The sequence below is a fragment of the Syngnathus typhle genome, linkage group LG2 (genome assembly GCF_033458585.1).
Source record: "Syngnathus typhle isolate RoL2023-S1 ecotype Sweden linkage group LG2, RoL_Styp_1.0, whole genome shotgun sequence".
Classification (NCBI taxonomy): domain Eukaryota; kingdom Metazoa; phylum Chordata; class Actinopteri; order Syngnathiformes; family Syngnathidae; genus Syngnathus; species Syngnathus typhle.
The window spans coordinates 16,653,242-16,676,283 of record NC_083739.1 but is presented as its reverse complement, the minus strand read 5'-3'; the positions used below and the strand labels follow the sequence as shown (position 1 = coordinate 16,676,283).

The 23,042-nt window shown below is 41.8% G+C and overlaps 1 protein-coding gene across 3 annotated transcripts; it reads right to left on the bottom strand.

Annotated features, from left to right (window-relative positions):
* Nucleotides 1-193: 193 nt before the first annotated feature.
* On the bottom strand, nt 194-17,923 carry LOC133150365 (uncharacterized). 3 transcript variants are annotated; one of them, XM_061272847.1, is made up of 24 exons: nt 17,683-17,923; nt 10,702-12,454; nt 10,441-10,626; nt 10,201-10,321; nt 9,904-9,997; nt 9,409-9,495; nt 9,217-9,333; nt 8,949-9,047; nt 8,651-8,802; nt 8,416-8,554; nt 8,213-8,335; nt 7,749-7,946; nt 6,968-7,608; nt 6,371-6,799; nt 5,770-6,019; nt 5,377-5,466; nt 4,660-4,938; nt 4,272-4,442; nt 3,963-4,140; nt 3,768-3,884; nt 3,010-3,258; nt 2,523-2,737; nt 1,508-1,562; nt 194-1,045 (listed from the first exon to the last, which is right to left on the bottom strand). In XM_061272847.1, the coding sequence occupies exons 2-23, from the start codon at nt 12,221-12,223 to the stop codon at nt 1,527-1,529; spliced, it is 5,493 nt and encodes a 1,830-aa protein (XP_061128831.1). In that variant the 5' UTR covers nt 12,224-12,454; nt 17,683-17,923; the 3' UTR covers nt 194-1,045; nt 1,508-1,526. The 3 variants fall into 3 exon arrangements, with proteins under 3 accessions (XP_061128831.1, XP_061128832.1, XP_061128833.1); XM_061272848.1 differs by having other exon boundaries at nt 2,523-2,734; XM_061272849.1 differs by lacking the exons at nt 194-1,045; nt 1,508-1,562; nt 2,523-2,737 and having other exon boundaries at nt 3,090-3,233.
* Nucleotides 17,924-23,042: the final 5,119 nt, after the last annotated feature.

Sequence of the window (23,042 nt, the reverse complement as noted above, 5' to 3'; positions counted from 1 at the left end):
AATCAGGTTACTCAGCAGCATGTACTGTTGCTTTTACGTATTTTAGAAAAAACATCTCCATAGGTTTGTGGAGCCTTAGGTTTCAAATGCCAGGTAACACTTTATTTCACTATTTGTACAACGTGATGACGTGACATTTATTTGTAGTCATCATAAATGTATGCTAGACAAATTACACCTCAGAAATGTCACGTTATGCGAACAGCACACTGGCAGCTTTATTGGTACCAAAACAACATTAAAAATACACCTGACTGGACATGATATAAAAAACAACAACAAACACACTTGTGAAAACACCTTGAGAAATGAAATATGATAAAACGTTCGCACTTTCACAGACAGTATCAACAATGTGTGTTCGACCAGATAATATATACAGTGCCAAATATTTTGAAAACAACAGTGGACGGGAAAGCAAAGCAAAATCAACACATCAATCACGACACCTGTAAATACGAATATGTTTGCATGTCCATTAAGAGACGGAATTGTAATTTTTTGGTTTTAGCTTCCTAGCCTCTCTTTGGAGTCATGTCCTTGTAATTAAAACAAATAATGATTAGAAAATAAATGCATTTGACTCTGGTCCCGTATGTTTAACGCGACATGATTGAACATGAGTTCAATAAGACTCCTGCATGGACAGATTTTGATAGGACACAAAATAAAATATGCTGGTATAGGTGGTTCTCGTTTTAGAAATGTTTATTCATACGTCGTCATCACGTAGCACAAAAAGGCTCAATTAAGCCACTGCTTTTCAAGTCCAAGAAGTGTTAGCATCCATACAAATCGATTTCTAATAAGAACATTTCAAGGTCCACAGTCCAAACTCAAACAATTGCATCGAAACAAAAAGTGAAAAATTATTAATCCTAGCAGGTAGATAAAATGACACCAGATGGACAGCCACACAAAGTCCAAAATCCAACAGTTGCATCGAAGGGAACAAAGTGATAATCCTAGGAGGTGGATAAAAAGACACCTGATGGGCGGTGAGGACCACACATCGGTAAGAAGAATGATGACACAATTTCGGCCACTAAAAAGGAGAAGAAACAGAACTAATACTGTGCTCACACCGCATGACTACAAATGGCAGGACAAGCGCAATGGCATCAACTCTGAATGAGAAGGACTGTCAGAAAAAATGTCCTAACTTTACTCTAAACATTGTAAGCATTATTACGCAGCATTCTATCATAGTATAAACACAATTCAAGAAAGGTTCCAAGAATGAATAAATTAACAAATAATAACCTAACCATAGATAAACAAAAGAAACTTTTTCCCTTCTTCAAGTAGTATGATTTTTTTTATCCCTCACAAAAGACCTCACTCGTGTGTTTTCTTTAAATATTCAGTGGGGCATTAAACACTACGATTTCTTTTGCACACAATAATATGGACTTTTTAAAAATACAATTACTATATTACTGAACCCAAATATCACTTATAGTGTTAACATCCCATTTTTTAGCCACAATTACAACAATAGGCTTACCTTGTCCTTGGAATCCAGGTTAAACTTCTGTTGATTTTCCTATTGGAACATCTCCCTGGAATGCAAGGCAGGGACAGATTTTGCAAATCAAGTCCTCAAAATGATAATCAAACATTATGCTTTGCCCACATTTGACACCTCTGGCAAAAACACACCAGAATTTAGTAGGGAGGTGAGTATCAAAAGCAGGTATGGGTAACAGGACAATATTGGCCTTATTTCAATGTATCGACGTATACGAGTCTCTGATACCATTATTGTCATTATCTGGAACTAAATGGCATGCGTGACTGATAAAGCGTTTTTTTTCCATGTGAAATATATATATATATATATATATGGTACACTTAACTAGGGTTAGGGTTTCAAATTTGATCTTCAAACTAGGGTTAGGGTTTTGATGTAGGGTTTCAAACTAGGGTTAGGGTTTCAAAGCAGGGTTAGGGTTTCAAACTAGGGTTAGGGTTTTGAAGGAACGTTTCAAACTAGGCTTAGTGTTGTGCAGGGTTTCAAACAAGGGTTAGGGTTTTGAAGTATGGTTTCAAACTTTTGTTAGTGTTTCAAACTAGGGTTAGGGTTTTGAAGTAGCGTTTCAAACTGTTGGTAGTGTTTCAAACCAGGGTTAGGGTTTTGATGTAGACTTTCAAACTAGCGTTAGGGTTTTGAAGTAGAGTTTCAAACTAGAGTAAGTGGTAGTGTTTCAAATTAGGGTTGGGTTTCAAAGAAGGGTTTTAAATTCAAAACTTTCTCAGCTTGTTCAATTTACACTCCAATTTGCTGAAAATCTAACAGGCCCATGGATGCAACGACGCATGACTCGGGCAGAGCGAGAATAGACCAGCGTACCCTTCGGGTACTGGTCGACTGCTCTACTACTGACCCACGGCCACCCCTAACCTGTATAACTTTGAACTTCAATTTATTTTGAACAAAAACAAAAATTCAGGAAGTTTTCAGTTTTATTATTGCACTTTTGTCACTTTATCGCTGTTTACAATCCACCCTCTCCATGTACCTGAGAATTATCCATGAGTGGAAGCTTGGCTTCATTGGTCGCATTCTTCCTATTGAGTGCTGGTGAGCTTTTCATCTGACGCAGTGATGTGCGGCCCTGGGGACTGTGGGAGCCCAATGATGATGAGGAGTCCACAACCTCCCCACCGAGGGCCGACAGACAACTGTGCTCCGAGTCACTGAAGAACACGTTGGTGCTCTCCTCAGATGAATCTGCTGTGTCCACCAAGTAGTTAAAGATAAAACAAGTCATAAGCTCATCTTGAAAATGAAACACATAATTTTTTTTAAATAAAATTATTATTATTCATATTATTATTATTATTATTCAGATTATTATTATTATCATCATCATTATGAAAGCCTGGTGCTATACAAAACACATGGACAGATTTGGTGTCAATGTAGGAAATTCATCTAGAAATGTTTCGGAAAAAAAAATATTGATCAGTGTTATTTTGCTAACTGCCGCTGCTCTACAAACATACTCAGCGGACGATGGTTCGTTGTCCAGCGTTCACAGTCCCGATGAAGAAGACCGTGACGTGCGTTGACCTCATTGTCCAGAACGCCGTCGGGGGCAGGGCCAGCAGCAGCAGGGTGTCCGAGACAACCGGCAGGGGAGAGCGAGCCGCGGCCCGACGACGAAGACGATCGGCTGAGGGTGGTGGAGGTGGAGCCGATGGAGTTGGGGCGAGCGTATTCTAGAGCCCTGTGTGAACAACATGCCACAGGGACTGACAACACACAGGCATAGTTGCCATCAATCACTCAAGAAGGAGCTCAGTGACTACAACAGTGTGTTCTGTTGACTTGTGTTTTACTGTTAAACAACAACTTCTTGATATCTACAATAATTATAGTATCTACGAATTTACTGGTTCGGCCCATTTGATGACAAATTAGGATGTACTGTAAGTGATCTCAGACCTACAGTGAGTTTGACACATTGATATTGAGTTGGTCACCAAAAATATTGAGTTCAAATTTACAAATGTTTTGTTAAATCAGGGTTGCTAGCCTTCGTCTCAACAACTACTGCCATGTCCGATAAGTTTTTGTTTTTGAAGTTATTTTTGTGAGGCTTTCATTTTAGTCCCAAATACCGCCATCGTTCCTTCCATAGAGCTTTTCAGATACTAAATTTGTGGAAGGACCAACATCATGGGGAGCCAAGACAATAACTTACACTGCCCGGTCCTGACCACATAAAATGTCCTAGGTGCAGAATGTTCCTGACTCTTACCTCTGCCAGGCAGGATGGCGCTGACGTCTCGGTCACAGATGGCAGCCTCGCTGGGTTGAATGTCCAGGAATGTTTTGTGGCCTAGTCCCATCAACACTCGCTCCTGGAGCCTTTGTTCTGCAATATACAATACAGTCAACAGTAGTGAGCATACTTCAATGCAGATATTTCATGTTGTCATGATTCAGTTGATACCTCTACCGTGAGTTGCCTGATCCCAGAGAATCTTCTCCAGGTCAGCGGTCCAGACTTTTTTCAGCTCGACGCTATTGGCCTTCAAAATGTAAGTGTCCTCGCTCCTCCTCCTGCGGAACCAGATTTCAAAGCTCAGGCCACTAACGCCGGTGTCATGGGTCATCCCGATGTCGCTGGTCTGGGCCAAAGAAAGAATACAAAGGGACGCGCATTCAGACATGATCTCTGCTTCGTGTATTTGTCCAATGCAATGAGACAAAATCTTCACAGTCAAGTTGTGAGAACAAGAAGGAACTAAGTGGTCCAAACCTTAAAGGACTGTTTGTAGACATAAACTTCATTTCCGATTTCAGTCTTCTTGGTCTTGCTGAAGAGAATGAGATGCTCAAAGAGGAAGATGCGGCGTTGGCATTTCTTCTTCCGAAAGAAAACGGCGAACTCATCCTGTCGAATGAGCTGACCTTGCTCTTTTAAGTTAACCTGTCAGAAAAGAAGAGAAGAAAAGCTAATCCAACCAAGTAAGTAAGTGGTATGGCAGTTTATGCTTTTGCAAATTAGCATGTTTAAATATGCTTAGGGTGTGTTTAAAGCAGTCTATCAAAAAATATTGTGTTGAGAGCATGCAAGAGCACTAAAACCTGCTTTTATATAGACTTTAGGGCCAATTTCCGATCTCCATTTTAGACAACAGTCTTACGTCGCAGTCCTGGATAGCATCCATGGTGAGTAGATCGTTGCCGTGACGCATCTGAAAACGAACCAGGTCAGCGGCAGCCCTGATGTCAGCCCGCTCCCCCTCTTTGCTGCTCAGCTCAGGGTCGTGGACAACCGCAGCGTTGGTAACGTCACGTGGCCAGTAGGGGGCTGTCAGACCCAGCATGTCCTGCAGCAGGAGGCTGTACTTGCTGATCCTCTGGATGGGCCTCAGCAGATAAGAAGACAGATCCATTTTGTCCCCAAGCTCCTGCTGCTTTCTCTGTGAAGAAAGATGAAGACTTGAGCGTGGAGGGACTGTGGCAGAACTGTAACAACCATAACAGAGTCAATAAAGGCTAAATGACACCCCCCCAAAAAAAAGATGTCAGTTTATCGATGTCACAACAAACTGTATACATTTGTGGATACGTACGTAGGACTTCAAAATGAAATATTCTTTTGTTTTGAAAAAGGTCCTGGGTTGTGGTCACATGAGCTATACAATCACTGATGACTAATCAGATGATTTGGTTTCTCATGCTGCTGTGTGTGTATTTTTTGTGGGTTTCTTGTCATGTGTTCTAACCCTCCAAATAAAGGAACCAGATCATTTACAAAACAAAATGGATTTCTTTTGGTGGGTTTCTTGTCATGTGTTCTAACCCCCAAATGAAGGAACCTGATCATTTACCAAACAAAACCGAAAACATAAAATGACCTTGAAGATGTCGTGGCGATGATGCAGTATCAAGGAGTCGGACTGAGGTTTGTTCTTACTGTAGAGTGCATAAAGGCCAAAACTGTCACTCTGTGGAGAGAAACAAATTGATCAAGATACGGATATTATGCGTGCTTTAAAAAAACAAATTACAGACGTATTCTGATCATCATAAGTGCATTACTTCGCTGCAACATGCAGAGGTGCTGTACATTCGGTCTCAACTACTCTAGCTGTGTTATATAAAGAACATGAATTAAGCTAGAGTGTCAAATAAACAGAGCAAGTGACGGTGATTATTAAATGCTTAAATTACACAATTTCGGCCTGTTGAGGAAATATTATCAATCCAGCTATCCCAGCTAATAATACAAGTCCTTTATACTCCCGTACATTTTTGAGAAAACAACGAGCCACCATAGCAGGATTCCTGTGGCAGGCCTCCAGCTCTGGCAGGAAGTAGTGGTTGTGGAAATCATGAAGCTTCTGCAGATTCCCAAAGATGATGGCACGCTTGCCCCTGAGGTCCTGGGGAATGTCGAGTCTGTCCAGCAGGGGTACGTAATGAGTCAGGATGTAGCTCAAAGAGCGGACGTACTCTCGCTCTGTGAACAGCAGCTCCTCCAGGACATGCTGCAACCTCCTGAGAACATTTAATGCCATCTTAGTAGACATTTTAGGCTGTTGAACCTCTATTGCAAACTATAGCTGCATTCATAGGATTGAACGTCAACACACAAGCAATTAGAGCACAATCATATATTTTCTACTTTACTTTAATTACAAGGTTGCAGCCTAACATAAAATACCTCTTCCATCTTTATGAATGAACCTTGATGCTGACCATCCTATTGGTATATCAAAGAGGTGACGAAGAAAAGAAAAGAAAACAATACCTGTAAAACTTCAATGTAAGCTTGAAGATTAGAAAACAAAACGCCATGTTATTCAAATCCATCTTCGAACGCCACAGCAACATACTTCATCCACTTACAGAGCGTTGTTGGCGCTCTCTTGTGGCCTTTCCAAACAGAACGTTCCTTCACCCTTGCCAGTGGGCAGGCTGGAGTGCTTGCTGAGATAAGCCCCGCTGTCTTCTGCAGCCCCGTGATTGCAGGAGCCCTCCGAGCGGAAGCTTCCGTGGCGAGAGAGCTGAAACTTCTGAGCCTCTTGGAGGATCCGACAAGATGGCTGACCGTGGTGGGAGCAGGAGGTCGGCGACGGTCTAATCTGCTCCTTTAGAGGTGTGGAAGACTCGGACACCTCTACCGCTGTCGGGGATGAATCTTGGGACTTGGCTCGCAGGCCTCGTGCCCACGGGAACCACTGGCAGCCCACAGCGTGAGACTGTGAGAGAGCGGCGGCATCACGGTCACCTCTTGCCCTGTTCCTCTTCGTCTCTCGTTCCGCTTTCCTCGTTGACCTATTTAGGGAGTAAAAGGAATGCCAACGTCTCCAGCAAGACTGAGATGCAAACCCTAAGCCTCTGAACTTTAAAGTAGATGTGATAACCACCAGTTCGCTGTGCTGTTCATGTTTCTGTCATTAAACGGTTACAGCATTGTTTCCTCAATTTCCTCGAATTGCGTACCTGTGAGATGATTTTGGTGTGAGCTTTGATCCATGGTTGTCGTCATTATCACTTGTATCTCGGGCTTTGACGGGAATTTTACATTCTGCTTCAGTTGTGTTGCTCTTGTCCAGGATTGGTCTTCGTTTGACTAAATCCATTGATCCCGTCACAATGTTCTCCCACTCTGCTGTTGACTGTACCACCAGACTACCAGGTGGTGCTGTCTGAGTGCTGGCCACATCCACATAATGATGGCCGCAACACCTACTGCAATGTGGCTGACTCTTGAGGACCTTGTCAGCCATATGCTGCATTCTCTCCTGAAGCAACTGCTGGGCCTCCTGGCACCGTAGCCAGGCTGCGTTCCAGACCCTCATTCCCCTGGAGCCCCTCAGTGCACTGGCCTGGGCCCTCACTTCCTGAAAATGTTCTATGCTGAACTGAAGGAAGTTGTTCCGGAAGAGTTGGAGGACAGAGCTGTCGTCATCTGACGCTAATACGCTTGTGTGGACGTCACACTGGCTGCTGCATGGTCCCGTGTCTTTGTTTTGATAGGTTTGATTGATAGGTGCTGTCCTTAGACGACAGGATTGGGTTGTAAGGGTTGTGGTGGCATTTTGGTTCAGATAGTCAATGCATTCAACAGCCAGAGATGTAGCCTGTAAAAGAATGAAGTAACTTTCATTGCTATGCTGAATAAATCAAAGTACATCGATAAAAAGAAAGAAAAAAAAACTTTCCTTTTCCCTTTTCCCTAATTTTGACATACTGATTGCACAATGATATAAAGCACACTTACCTGCTCACAAAAATCACACAGTTTGACCATGATCTGCAGTTCCCGTCCACATGCCTCCGCTCTACACAGGAAGTGGTCCAGGTCCGATTTGAACGCGCAGACCTGGCTGCTGAACGCCTGTGTCTCTGGGTATGACATTCCAGCCTGCTGGAGGTGCTCAGCCTCTTGTGCTAATGACATGGCATGGTGTCGACGATCCTTGGAGGAGACGGGGAGGTTTACATATTATCATGGCGTACCTCAAACAGTGGTACTAGGAAAGCTCAAGCGGATATCACATTTCATTAAGTGCTGTGATTACCATGCTTAAGGGCGTCGTTGATGGTGTAGGGGTGCACTTGCCTGTCTTGTGTGCCGGCACCGTGAGTTCAATTCCCACATATGATGGTGTGAACGTGTGTGTGTGACCAAAAAAAAAAAAAAATTACCATGCATAACAGTCACAGACAGCAGACAAGACTCACATTAGCCTCTATAAGAAAAGCAGTGAAGCTGTTGAGGATCTGCTCCAGTTGGTCTCCACAGTCCTCCACCGATTCGGCCTCCCGGAGATGGCGCTCACCCTCGACGTAAAACCACTGTTGCAACTATAGAAAGAGAAAGACATCATTAAAATGACCGATCAATGATCTGTCAAGCCCGGCATCGTAAATATGGCGGGACATACTTGTGTGAAGTGTCCTTCCATCTCTCTGACTTGCAGCAGGTACTTTAAATGTTCCAGAGACATGTTAGAGCTCCGTACAAGGATGTGGAGCTGCTCCTCTACGTGGTTGTACAGGCTGGTGAGTGAGTCCACCGCATCACTGCATGTAGGACCAAACCAGTCTAGTTTAATCAAAAAACTGAGACTAAAAAAAATAGGCAGAATAGAAAATATACAAAATACATTTTGTGCCCACCTGAGAGCCTCACAGTGAGGATATCTGTGATCGCTTTCCTTCCTCAGCCGCACCAAGATGGCCCCGCCCTCCCTCTGTAGGTTGACCAATTGCTTGTCCTCCAGTACATCACGCATCAGAGTCCTCTGGTCCTTCATACACTGCTGCACAGTCTGGACAAACAAGTACACTTGCACGGTGAGACCACATCACGAGAGAGCATGATTTAATAACGCACTTACATGCTGAGAACATTTAATGCAAGACGTTGAGATGTGTGTCATCATTTGACTGCAGTAAAACTCAGCCAATACAGTACCTGGACAGAATTGGTTCTCCGAGGCACTTTTAAATCACTGATTGCCCTCAGCAATAGACTGGATGCGTCATGAAGATCCAACGCGAATGGAAACAGTTTCTAGAAAAGACAAGGAAGTGGTCATTGCGTCACATGATTCAGGACACAAGGGTTCTCCAGACCACCTTCAACAGGATCTTTAAGAGAATGAGGCTCAGAAATCATGTTTGGCTACGGGCACTAGACGCCTAATGCCTGCCCCTGGAGATGGGTGAACATGCCGACTCACCTGGTGAAGCTCCACCCAGTCACAGTGATTGTAGGACAGTGTTCCATCCAGACGGAAAGTCCGTTGGCTCTCCTCCACCATCTTCATCAAGGCTTTCATTGATGTCACCACCTCAGTCTGCGTGATTCAACAAAAGTAAAATCATGACTAATCACATCATGAATTAGCAAGAGGACAATCAGACGGACTAACCTGCATGGTGGGGCATCTCTCTGGTCGGGCGCCGCTTTCTTTATCCACTAGAAGCACCAAAGTGTTCACTGCCTGAGGACACTGCTCCTGAATACAATATATATATATTTTTTTATGTAAATGATTTAATCGCTTAGTAAAATACTCTAAAACAGAACACTGCAGATTACATTTAAAAATCTGAAAGAGAACTGCATTTCTGTGACCAATTCTGTATTCATCCACCATATGCAAAGGTGGGTAGAGAAGACAGAAATTGTGCTCAAGTAAGAGTCCTCAACTTTTTGTGACTGTCCCACACCATGTCAAAAATACCACGAGGATGCAGAAAGTATGATTTGAAAAAAAGGAAGTGCTTTGAGGTAACCAGAATCTTGCCCCTGATTTGCTCTCAGAAAAAAAAGACGCACTCCTCCCTAGTAAGAAACATGTAATTTGGTCTTGATCAAACTTCAGAGGTCAGGTTTGCACTTCAGATGTTTGTGCATTTCTTGCCTGCAATGTCATCAAGGCCTTGTACAGCTGTGGAAGAGGATGTGATTTCCTGGCATCAAAAATTAGGATCATTCCAACTTCTCGGATTTCTCTCCTTAAGACACACACACAAAAATGACATCACATTGTACACTCCCAGCCCTTTACCTCTTTATTATTGTGAACTTATACTTTCACTTAGCCATACTGGAATGAGGCCGAAAAGGACACGCACAAATATCCAAATATTTCTAGATGAATCAGAATTTAATTTTGTCTAATTTAGTGATTTTCCACAGGTGCACTGTTAGGTCTCACCTGATGATTGAGTGAAAGTAGAGCAACATCTCCAAGATCTCTTGGCTGGTAACATGAGAGCTCCATCCTTGGTGGTCTCCGTAAAGCTCGGCGATCGCCCTACCCGCTCTATCTCTGCCTCCTGCAGGGCTCAAGCATGCAAAAGTTAGGAGTGCATCCCGTCTTTCGATATTATCTCTATGTTTCAGCATCAACATGTTTCGTGGAAGGTCAGATGATTGGAGGACTCTTAGAACCTGCCTGTGAGTGTTGCTACTCCTTGATAGAGAGGGTGAGCTCTGGGGTCTGGAGATCCCAGAGGAAGGTGGTCGGGTCTGGGATGAGCGGAGGACGGCTGAGGATTCCTCCGAATTTCTGTTGCTGGAATTGAAGAACCGGGTGAAGAGCTTTCTGCATCTTTACTTGTGGTGGATTTACTTGCCCCATCTGTAAAAGGATGGAGCCATTTTTAATGGACGGTAGAGCCTACTGTGGTTAATATGAAGTTGGTGAGTGGTCTACCTGGAATGGCCATCCTCACTTTGCTGATCTTGGGTGAAATTAATCGAAAGGCTGTGCTTTTTTTACATTTGACCACGTGAAGCTGAGGGACATCTGCACAGGTGTCTTCATTTTGGCCCCTCCTGATGTTCGGACCGTCGACGAGGACCAACTGGCACTTCTCTGAGGTGTCTACCACTGCAGTGGAGAGGGAAGAACATCTTCCATCTGATTCCCGTTTGTTCTTCCGTGGTGAAACAGGAGTAGACACAGTTGGACTCAGCCCAGTGGTGGTGGCTGTAGCTAGGGGGTCTTCACAATGTTGGGAACAGGTATTTGATAAGCTGTGCTCTTTGGTGGACATCACAGATGCCTTTGAAGGGTCGTTGGCGCTCTCCAAAGCTTCTTCATTGCTTGATCTACTTCCATTTTGTAAACTGATGAAGCACTTCTCATAATGTTCCCGAAAAGGCAAAGCGGTCCTGCAAGTTAGAAATTCTGGCCTTCTGTCATCCTGTCCTGGGTGGTCAGGCATCCAGAGAACATGGTTTGTATCTCCGTGTCTCCAAAATGGAGCAGTGTTTCTCTCTCCTGACTCTTCTTTGCAAATGTTTTGGTCATGGTTACAATGAGACAGACCTTTAACAGTCTCCTTTAGTGTCTTTCTGGCATCACAACGCGAGGTTTCCCCATCCTCTTGCACAACACCTAACATGCTAGCTCTGGCTTCTTCATGCTGAAGAGCAACAGGATTTTGCAGTGCGGCCCTATAGGACTTCCGATGATGACATCTCAACTCCTGCGTTTCGGAAGATATTTTCCCTTGTCCCTTAGCCATGCATGGGGTACAGGGTTTCTCTGAGACCTGAACAGCACTCTCACACTGAGCAGATGAAGGTTCAGCTGCCATGTTTGCATCTTGTAATGTGTAGTGTGCTTGTGTTTTCGTCGATAAATGCACGAGTTCTTTATGTGACTTTGGCTGAATTTGGATTTGCATACATGACTCCGTTTGTGATTTAGGTTGCATTTGCACCTCCGATTTCTGTTTCTGTGTAGTGCATCCAAAAAGCATTGTTGCCTGAAAAATATCAATATAGTCTTCCTCAGTGGCTATCTGGCCTGAAAAGGGACTTACTTGCTTTGTATTTCGAACCTCCGCCTTATCGTCAACTTTGCACAATGCTAGAGGCCTGCCAACATCCATGGTTGTTGTCTTTAGTTCCGTGCCATTAAAGCGGCTATCCCATGTGTCAGGGGACACCCAGCCAATAGGCTTTGGCTCTGTCTCTGTATCTTTGTCCCTGGCAAGCCTGGATGAGGAAGCGCTGCTAGTATCCACGAGGCAGAGAGACACCGCAATGCCATGCTTGGCCGGACATATTCTGGTCTCTAGCGAGAGGGAAGGGTGGGGGGAATAAGATGGTAAGAATGAGGTCTGTTGAGTTACACGATAATGTTTAGTAGCAAAGGAACTGTTAGATGACGAATTGTCAGGTAAATTAGCACGAGGTGTGGCATATGAACGAGGAGGAGAGGCCATGCTACTCTTAGGACTTGGTGGTCGACCCACTAAGTTAAACTCAGCTGACGGTTGCCATAGTAACAGGATATCATCCTGCTCAGTTGTATAACGTAAATGCGATTGTATGACGATCGGGGTCTCCTCGACTTTTTAAACTTCTTCTTCCAGGAGGCTGCAGACGACAACGCCAGATGATTTCTTCACAGAAAGCTGTCGCTTTGAGGAGGACTACAGCGCCAACAACAGGTTCTAGATGGAGAAGAGATAGAAAAAAAAAAAAATATTTGATCGGTCTGAAAATATTTATAGCCTGCCAAAATATGCAGTGGGGCACACTGCATTGTGAACTTTTTTTTCGAGTATGTAAATGTTGTTTGTCTACTTCAATGTTATATAATTTAATTAGACAAATCTATTTTCTGCATTATGTCATATAGTGTCTTGCATGTTTTACAATATGGTCAATTTTAAGGCTATTACAAATACAATGTTGAAGCGTGTTTAGGTTTTTGAAGGCTGGTCATTGTTTCCAAGAGTGGAGTCAACATGGGTACACTCATGAAAAGCATGGCTGGCGGCAGTGATAACTGGATAGTAGAATCAGTTAGTAAAACCAGATTGACATGACAAAACCCCAATGAATTACAACTTGTAAAGTTCCATAAAAAATGAGCATGAGTGCCTGGGGCCAGTCACATTCTGTCACCTGTTGAGCTTGGCAAGCTCCAACATTTGGTGCTCGTTGTCAAAAATGTAGACAAAAAATTCCAGAAACAGGGTCACTGCTCTCCAGGCTGCCATAAGCCACTCTTTAGTGTCTCACCTTTCCTTTGACCCCTTAGACACATTTAGGCCCAACCTTATTTAGTGCACAAATGACCTCAGGGTTAATGGATATAAATGTAGTATGTCAAGGCTTGATGAGGAGGTGATGATGACATGCAAGTGTTGACACATGGCGTGAATGTTATAGCCATTAGATTTGGCTTTCATGTTATTTCAGATAAAAGACTGGATAAAGCTTGTTACCCTTGTAATCGGTCCGCACCATGTAATAAGCCGCCCAGTAGATTGTGTGCAATTTTGCTGTTTATTCTGCATCTGCCATTGCATGTTTATTTCTTGGCTCACCATCTCATTACCTTGCATTATCATCTGAGAATACTGTCCACAAACCGTATCAGCCTGTCTACAGAGCCCTGTGACTCAGTCCTGCCACGCCCCTCTGGGATAAAACATCATGGTCATCATGATGACAGGGAGTAGGATTGCACTTGGAGCAGAAATGACCAATGACAACAACAATGGCTACCATGCAGTAGACTTTGTTTGGTTTTAACAACAGAACAAAAATATTATACGGGGCCAAATAAAGTCGGAAGAAACAAAAATTCTATTTACAATAATGTATTTAAGATGAAATATCAGATGATTCATTTGTCTTTGTTTTATTTTAAAAATCAATTGCCGAGTCTCTGTCAAAAGGCTAAACTAAAAAAAAGGAAAACAATTAAAAATGTGAATTTGCGAATCCATGGGTGCAAAAATGCAGGGTTACTATCTATATTGCCAGTAAAGGGTAATAGTGACTCCCTCTTTAGAGCTCTGTGCCAAATGTTTGTGAAGCCCAAGTCTGTTGTATTTATTTTTTATTCGGCTTCTACTCGTATCAACTTCTATTGAAGTGGTTCAGCCCGAAAGCAGGCGACAGCTTTCCGATTCCTGCAAGTTCACATGGCTCAACAAGTATATAGAGTCGCTTGCTTGCAGCTAGCACTCACTCAGCCCCTGAAATGAATGACCACACTCGAATTACTGAAGATAAGATGACCGACCCACTGTGGGAAATGAGGATGGTTTAAATACCTGTGCCTGCTATCATTAAGAAACAGAAATAGTCTTTGCGCGTTTGGAATTTTATGGCGGTCCCTGTCGACAACTGCAAAGCAATTATCCCTTGACACTTCCTACAAATGACTGGAATGACTGAAAATGAATCTGAATAAGAACATTTCACATTTAGAATCATGTGTAAAGAACAGAGTTTTCCGAGAACAGAACATGTGATGCTGTATTTATTGAACGCTAGGAAGTATGAAATTTGGTACTCCCATCTCAAATTTGGAGAATTCTACATGTAGATTGACTTTGCACACTTTGCAATGAAACGTCAAACGTCATGTTTGGAAGAAACCAGACACCGTTTGTCACCGGTTAGCGCCATGCCAACAGCAAAGTATGCGTGGTGGTGGTGGTGAGATCACGTTGTGGGGATGGTTTTCAGTGCTAGGAACTGGGAGACTAGTCAGGATTGGAGAATGCAGCAATGTACAGAGGGCTCATGGATGAAAACCTACTCGAGAGCGCTCTTTAACACAGACTGGGGCGATAGTTCATCTTTCACCGGGACCAACCAACCAAAGCACACAGCCAGGATATTAAAGGAGTTAGCTCTGATAATGTTCTTGGCTTGGGGAAAAAAAAGGCTAACTTGACAAAGCAACCATTAAAAACAGGGTTGACTCAAAGATTGCTGCTTCCATACTACAATTAATCATGTAAAACCATATTTTCACCCCAGAGAACAAAAATAAAGTTATATCTAATGAATGCAAAGTTGAAATGGGTTATCTTAGAGAGAAAATGTCCACAAGGGAATCCAAGCACGACATGTACATGATCACAATCAACTAAAGTTAAAGGGCCGCAGTTTCACGCCAACGTGTGCTCAGTGTAAAGACTGGCACTTCTTCAAATTTTTGCCAGTACAAATCTAGTTTACGTGTTTCGGAATTTGGCAGCCCGAGCTACGTCTCGTTGGGCGTATCGATTATCAAACGAATCGACAACTATTTCAATCCTCAACTAATTCAGCTATTGTTAAACTTAAAATTGTCTAAATCATCTAGTATCCGCTTCTCAATAGCAATAATTAGTTTATTTCTGTAGTCCTTGGTGAAAGTCGACTGATTAGCTTCTGTGTTTAATGAAAATAAAACATTTGCAAACATCAGCTTTAACTTTGACCAAAACAATGAGCGGAGCAGTAAGTGAATCTTTTCGGTCTCAAACGGTACACTTGAGCGATCCTTTTTCAATAAGAGCTCTCGCAACACTAGGGAAAGCACCACAAGTGACGGAGGACCTCAACAATGTCAGAGGAAAATTCAATTGAGCGGTAAACAGATTAGAAGTGACAAGGAAGTTTTCAAATGTCTAGAACGTTAGTTCAAGGTCGAAAAACATAATGAATCTCTTCTCTGAATCGTAATCATTTTGGATATTTTTGTATGCTGCTGTGCCCTGAGTTTTTGTTTGCCTTAGCTCAGTAAAGTTTGAAAAGCACTGCTCCGGACAGTTGTAATTACCTTCGACATGGCAAATGACACCACCAAATTTTGTGGTGAGCGTTTAGCACAACACGCACCGTCTCCACCGCAGTGCAATTTGAAGAGAAAGCCCTGTTGTATTTAAACTGGCACCAAAAAAGAATGGGTGACTGAAAATAACAAATAACATAATTGTGAGTAAAATGTTAAGCATCCTCTGTGGTTGAGTGTTGAAAATGAGTCGACAAAATTCTATGTCCAATGTGATAGCTAAGTGGGAGCTTAGTGCGAGCAAAGACTAATCATGATGCCTCAAACAAAAGTATGAATCTTTATTCTTGGACTAGCCCTTGCACCACCAATAAGCATGCAGTCAGACTGCAGCAAAAATCACAAAGAACGTCTTTCTGAAGAGAGAAAAATGATGCTTTGTGTGACCTGGTCAGCACAGCACCGGTCAGTTAATTCCCAAACACTGAGGTCGCTCCCAAAGCGGGAATAGTCGGGATAGCCGAGGATGGCGGCAAGGACGGCGGGGTGTGGATAAATGCCCACACTCACACGCAAGGTCCCGCCAAGTCAAAGCTACAGAAGTGCTGGGCGGGTATTTTAAAATTCACTTCCCGGCATAACATCATTCCAGTGAGGCAGTGGCAAACAAATCAGCCTTCTGTGTGAGTTGGCCACACCCTCCCTGCAGCCATAAGGTGGAAGGAACAACACGGAGGAAAAACACACAGTCAGGGAGCACCTTCACATTTTTAATGGTTGTACACTGACTGTATGGACAAAAATAGAGAGGTAGCTTTATTTACAACCAGTGCCTCAACTTCAAAGTTTCTGGAGTGAAGAGCCATCACTTGAATTATTTTTGTGTTTTTTTTGGGAGGTGGGGGTCAACCCGTGACAGCTAGTCACTATTTTGTCAGTATGTTGAAGCTCCTAATGCTCAGCAAGGTGAAGTCACCTTGAGACAAAAGACAGCGCGCGACACTCATGCATGTTGCAACACAAATGGCCGCTTGTCAAGACGTTATAAATAAAAGACTTGGCTGGGCTACATGGAGGAAGACAATGCTGTTGCACAAAATGACGGGCGTTTTCACGACTTTATCTACATATGCCTCCTCTAAGACAAGATTCTTATTATGTGTGCATAGGCAGAAATGTTTGATTGATGTGTATGTGACTTATATTATCTGCATCGCATTGTTCAGGCAGATCTTTACATTATGTGACTGACAAACATATTGTGGTCATAAAATATGAAAAAATAACTTGTATCTCAATAAGTGGATCTCTGGAGTGATTGGCCACAACAATAGAGTAAAATTACACAAAAATGTAAATCATTCATCATCAAATAATCTTTTTTGGGGTTTATTTAATACTGTCTTCACACTGAGCTTCTCTATCCTTGACTTGGCATTTAACTGAGCAAAGATTTCCCCCATTTCACTCAACTACTATACTGTCAAAATGAAATGTGTAGAGTGTTGGCTAACAGCGTTACTGACATTACCATCTGATGAATGGTGCATAAATATACAGTAAATGTCATAAGAGAGTTAGTAAAACCTGTATGAATAATAAAAAAACAAAATCAGCATTACCATGGAGGCCTGGGCAACAATGTTTGGTTTTGTTACGAAAATGAATAACCAACTTAAGTGTTGATGCATATCCTTGTCAATTCTGGAGAAAAAGTAGAATGCTCTTTGTGTGTATTATGTTTAACAATTCTACATTACATCAGTGGTTGATTTCCTTGCACGGTTGTGTCACAGTGTTAAAGAAGCAATCAGAACGATGCACCCGCGATGCAATGTTTCCCCCACTTATTTGTCATTGCAGAATTTTTAAAATGAATAAAATATATCGTAAATGTAGTATATTTTACACTGGATGATTTCCCCCCCTGAGTTTACAGAAAACAATCGATTATTAAATAAAACTGTTGTACTATGAACAGGTTGATTGTAAAATTAAATTGTCCGTCTGGGGCTGATAAGTAAGAGTCAAAGTAAAGGATGAATCCCAGCAAAGAAGTGACACTTTCAAAACATGAAAGTTGAAGATCATTCCAAGGTCTATGAAGACCTATGAGCTCACAAGATCGCAACTAACAGCAGTAAACTGTTACATTACCATCTTTTGGTCCTCCCGCTCTTCATAGCAGCTTTGGTCATTGAGGCACCCCGAACTATCCAAGCTTGAGCGCTACAACTTTCAGCAAACTGTATGTCTCCGCCTCAGCTTCATGAAAAATGTCCCTTCTGGACAGAAAGGATAGATCCTTTATGCATCTGCCTCTCTTTCTGCAGCAGCCTGTCGAATGCCGGTTGCGCTGGACGGAAAGTGACAGAGAGCATGACCACGACCAAACCATGATGAGAGATGTGAGAGTGAGAAAGGGAGGAGAGAGAGAGAGAGGGGGCGGGAGAGCGCTTGTAGCCAATCCAAGTATACGTACATATTTTTCTTTCTCACTGGTAAACACACACACACACACACACACACTTTTATTGCATATTTGACTAGGCAAGCATGCTCACCAAAAAGCAGCGCATACAACGTAAATCATTCGCGTCTAATTATAAAATGGAACAATAGAATTACAGTTTAAATTCTTTCACATTTGAACAGCCACTTGTTGCTGGGCAGTAATAATAATAATAATAATAATAATAATAATAATAATAATAATAATAATAATAATAATAATAATAATAATAATAATAATAATAATAATAATAATAATAATAATAATAATAATAATAATAATAATAATAATAATACTACATGGTGAAGATTATTTTTTCTTATCTTCTTTGTCATTGTAGTTGCAATTTCCCTCAGAGGGCTATTACGACTGGGAAACCATAAAATGTTATGTATGATTGACTCATTTTTTACACACAAAAAAACTATAAACTGCTTGCAATATCTCAACATTGTTATTGGCTACACGTAACATTTTGAATTTTTGGTACAGAGCTTAGCAAGAATCACACAGCTAGGTGACTTGCTTTCACGGGCCACATAAAATGATGTGCTAGGGCCAAAAATGAAGTCTTGAAGAAGTGAAAGAAGTTAAAAAAAAGTTTAAATAGTAGTTGCACTGCTCTTGGGTGGAACGTCATACCAAGTGCAGCTGTTGCGAGCTGACCGTCTGATCTTTGTTGGTTTGAACTGACCAGACGGAGACGAAAAAAAGACGCTGACTGGCACTAAAGTCCATTTGAAGAATTCTGTGAACAAGTGTTACTTCAACGTTTAAAGGTCAATTGCTTTCACACCTATTATAGTTAGTTTTCGATCGTCTCAATCTGCCTAACTCGTTCGAAGGTCAAATTGCTTTCTCACCACATTGTGGAGTTAGTGTGGTTACCAATTTCAGCCCGACTGGTTCGGTCTCTCCTTTGATTCCAGTGTTCACAAATTACAGTTCTGTTAAAACTGATGAGAGGTTGCTAGTATGAAAGCTACATAAAATGTATTCTTAAGAGCCAAGGGCTCATTCTGAAGAGTCAGTGAATAATATGTTTCCATCAGCAAGTCCAAATGCTTAACAACATCATTCTTAAAAGATTCATTTTCTAAGACAACTGTGTTTGAGCTGCTCTAAGAACATCTTCCCAAAGGCACTGTTTAAAAAGAAACACAGACAAAGTATGATGGTAATGTTTTCTTCCTCCAAGTTAAATGCAAGCTAAAATGTTGTTCTCTTAATTGGATGTTGGGATTTATTAGCCCTAAAATGACATTACTGCAAATGGATCTGATAATCTGGCTATATATCTGTAGAGCTTTTGATAAACAGCAAAACAAACTATATGCAATGTGATGGAAAGAAAATAAAGACAGAACTTTTTCATGTTTTGTTATTTTTGTTGCTATGGCTTTTGTTGTTGTTCTCTTAGTGCTCTGGTGGCTCTGGTCCTCCTCCGGGCTCTGCTAATGCAATGACTCTTCTGGGTGACATGACAAATATGCAATGGTCTCAACGAAGAGTGACGTTGTGTGTGTGTGTGTGTGTGTGTGTGTGTGTGTGTGTGTGTGTGTCTTGAAGCTGTTGAATCAAGCGGACGCACTAAAGGCCTTTTCGCCCTTGTCCCATTTCTCTACAGTCCAATCTTACATTGACAAGTTAAGTTTGAGTATACTCTCTTCTTTGGCTTTATCTTTTATGGAATTAATTGATCAAATATGAACACGCCTTTTCAGCAAGCTCTAATGAGAGAAAAACGTAAGAAGACTATCCATACACTTTACACTCAAGCAAAGAAGACTTGCAATATGTCAAAGATGTATGACCTCCATGTCACCATGCACAAATTGTAGATGCTGGAGTTTTCCTTCAATCATCAAAGAGATGGCAAACATTTCTTAAGCTTCTCAGCTAAGTTTGAATGCACAGAAGATATCTGAAAGCTGAAGTCATACTCTCCTGCCTCCACCAGTTAATCCTAATAGCTGCAGCAAAAGCAGTGTGTGTGTGCGTGTATGTGTGCGTGTGCATGTGAGTGAGATCATATTAGTCGTGGCCTGTCATCTTTGTGTCTTCTTCATCTTCGCTCAGACTGTGTGACGATGAGATTACAACAAACCTGCCACTCTGTACATAACATTGTGCGTGTTGTAATAATGCACTCTGTCAGAATATGTGTGTGCGTGCGTGCGTTTGTGTGCACTTTGTAACCTTAATGGAGCAGAGTGTTTCCAAACCTTGCATCCCAGCAAATAATGGAACTGATGAACCCCAGGCCGGGCAGTCTATTTTTAGCTCCAAACATCCTCAGAACTTCAAGCTTCCATCTTCAAGCTCTGACTTAGCAGCTCACACCTCATTAGCATTCTGTACAACACTCAGCATAGCTGCAGATAAATTTCCAACAGTGAGCAAGCCTCGGGTCAACGCAAGGCTACGCGGGAAGTGCTTCTTGTTTACATCTTGAGGACTAAAGGTTATTTTTTTACTTTTCCTATTACTCGTTAAAGGGGACGTGAACCCCCAAATTTACTTTGTAATAACTTGTTCTGTGCAGCCCAACTAGTGTTCTGATTAATGTTTTGTTTGTGGAATATGAATTAAACAGGCAAAATCCACCTGTTTTTATCCTTTCTGAAGATGAGTCATGATTGGTTGTGACCTGAGACCTGGCAACTGTGATGTCATTTTCAGTCCACACCAAGTGGCAAAATGATTCAAATTCAATGTCCCTTTTATTATCGCCCCATCTTTGACAATACATCTTTTTTGGATGCTAGATGCTAACAGATTATGTCTTGTTTTGTTTTTTTTTAAACCTCAGTTTAGCATCCTGTGACAGATATTCAAAATGGAAAGGGGTCTTGAAGAAATGACAACAAAATCCCTCACATTGAGAAGAACAATGAACTGCACTAGAGCAAAAAACTTGGAGAGAAGCATCACAATGACAAATCCTATATCATTGCATGGAGACCACAAAACAAGCTCAAAATGGCTTCTTAGTCATGCATACTGCATAACTAAGTACCACAAAACAATAAAACAACAAAAAAACTAACCACACGGTCTAAAGCATAGAATGGTGGGAAAAAGACTGGATTTCTACAGCAGTCATCTTGACTTTAAAATACTTACAGTGCTGTCTTTTCATGTGTTTGTAGATATACTATAATCAAGTGGTCAGCAGACAATAAAAAAAGATTTTCCTTTCTAGTTCACAGTATGTGTCTGCTCGTTTCTCTTCCCCCACCACTACGGAGGCTGCATTCCAAGCAGCACTGGCAGTACAACCCAGCACCCCTCGAAAGCACACCATAATGTACGAGAAAAAGTTGAACGCAAAGCGTTCCATTACACGGTGTGTCACTTATTTCAAAAATGTGTGTTAGTTTACTTAATGTGAGTTTCAAACGTTGTTTGTAATTGCCCTGTGACTGACTGGAAATCAGTCCAGGATAAACCACGCTTCTTCAAAGTCATTTGGGTATGGCTTCAGTACACCCGAGACCCTGGGGGGAATCGGCTCTTTGCTGACTTTGATTGTAAGACAGAGAAATGGTAAATTTGGCCCAATACAAGTCTACCAAGATTTAGGAGATGAAAGATGAGTGACACACTTGAACTGTAACGACAGCTCGGGGTTAAAGAGATTTGACGGCTTGAGCTCGCACAAGGAGTAAAGAAGACCCGTCTGTCTATTTTGGCCACCCAACTGATGCTGTGGAACCTTGTGACCCTGCTGGTCGTAAATCATCATGAGATGCGTGGCTCTGTCAGGATCAACCAAGAAGCTGATGAGGTCTTTTAAAAAATGCATCACTCCTGTAGAGGAATTTGTGCGTGTGTGTGTGTACTTGGACCGAACCAATGCAAAAACGAAGCAAAAATTAAGCAGAATTTATATATATATATATATATATATATATATATATGTATAATGAAAAATGGCTGCACAATGTACATATCGAAAGAATAACAGGAACGCAAAACTGACATATGCAATATGCGTTCCGCAAGGACATGCAATGATTTTCTTACATGATAGTATGTTTTCATCTGAGATTGACCAGTCAGATGTAAATTTGCGCAACGCTTATCAAGTTAAATTACAACTAATTGGCAAAGAATACATTGAAGCGAATGAAAAAAAATAATTTCATTAGATAGAAAAATGTCACTTCTTTAATACTGCAATAATATCCATTACGTGATATTCAACAACCATATTGCGTATATCACGTTTTTCCAATATTATATCATGGAAAGTACGTGCTTGCTTCCTCATCAATCAGTTTGTCAACACATTTATGTAAGCAGTTTCCGTGATAAATCAACATTTTTGACCGTTGAACAGAAGAACAAATTAACTATCTAAGCACATGGCCCTACTGGTCCATGTCTTGAGTAGCACACAAAAAAACGGAATGCTGCCAAAACAGCACAGAGACAGGTGATGCGAATGGAACACAAATAGCAACAGCTTGCTCAAAGCCTTGACGTAAACTTTCAACAGGCCAGAGAAGAGCATCAAGAAGCCAGCCAGTGAATGCACCTGCACTGAGAGAATACAAACCAAACAACACTCTCAGCAGCTGGCCAAACAACACACACATAGGGGGCATTTTTTTTTTTTAACCCACCTCCACCCTCTTATTTATAACCTCACCATTGCGGCCGAGAAGACACAGACGTTCAGTAGCAGCTGCTTCTACCAGTCAGTGAAATGTTCAGGTCACACGGGAGCAGCGAACACTCAAAGGCTTCAATTACATTATGCTTGTATGATAATAGGAAATGGAATGACATTTGGGGTATGCATATTCATGCACACAAGTGAAACCCCCTCTATTTGTGGGCGATTAGAACAGAGCCCTGTCACCAAACGTGAAAATCTGTGAGTAATTGACACCCTCCAAAGGGTTATGACAGATTGCCTAATATTGAATGATGTACATCCATCTATCCACCCGTCCGTCCATCTATCCATGTCTAATTTTAAACATATACTGGATTT

Excerpts from the sequence above, each read along its gene's own strand:
- LOC133150365 (XM_061272847.1), bottom strand. The coding sequence starts at position 12,223 with ATGGCCTCTCCTCCTCGTTCATATGCCACACCTCGTGCTAATTTACCT. Across the intron at positions 9,048-9,216 it reads ACTGGGTGGAGCTTCACCAG|AAACTGTTTCCATTCGCGTT; the intron begins GTGAGTCGGCAT and ends TGTCTTTTCTAG. Across the intron at positions 4,141-4,271 it reads TCTACAAACAGTCCTTTAAG|ACCAGCGACATCGGGATGAC; the intron begins GTTTGGACCACT and ends TCTTTGGCCCAG.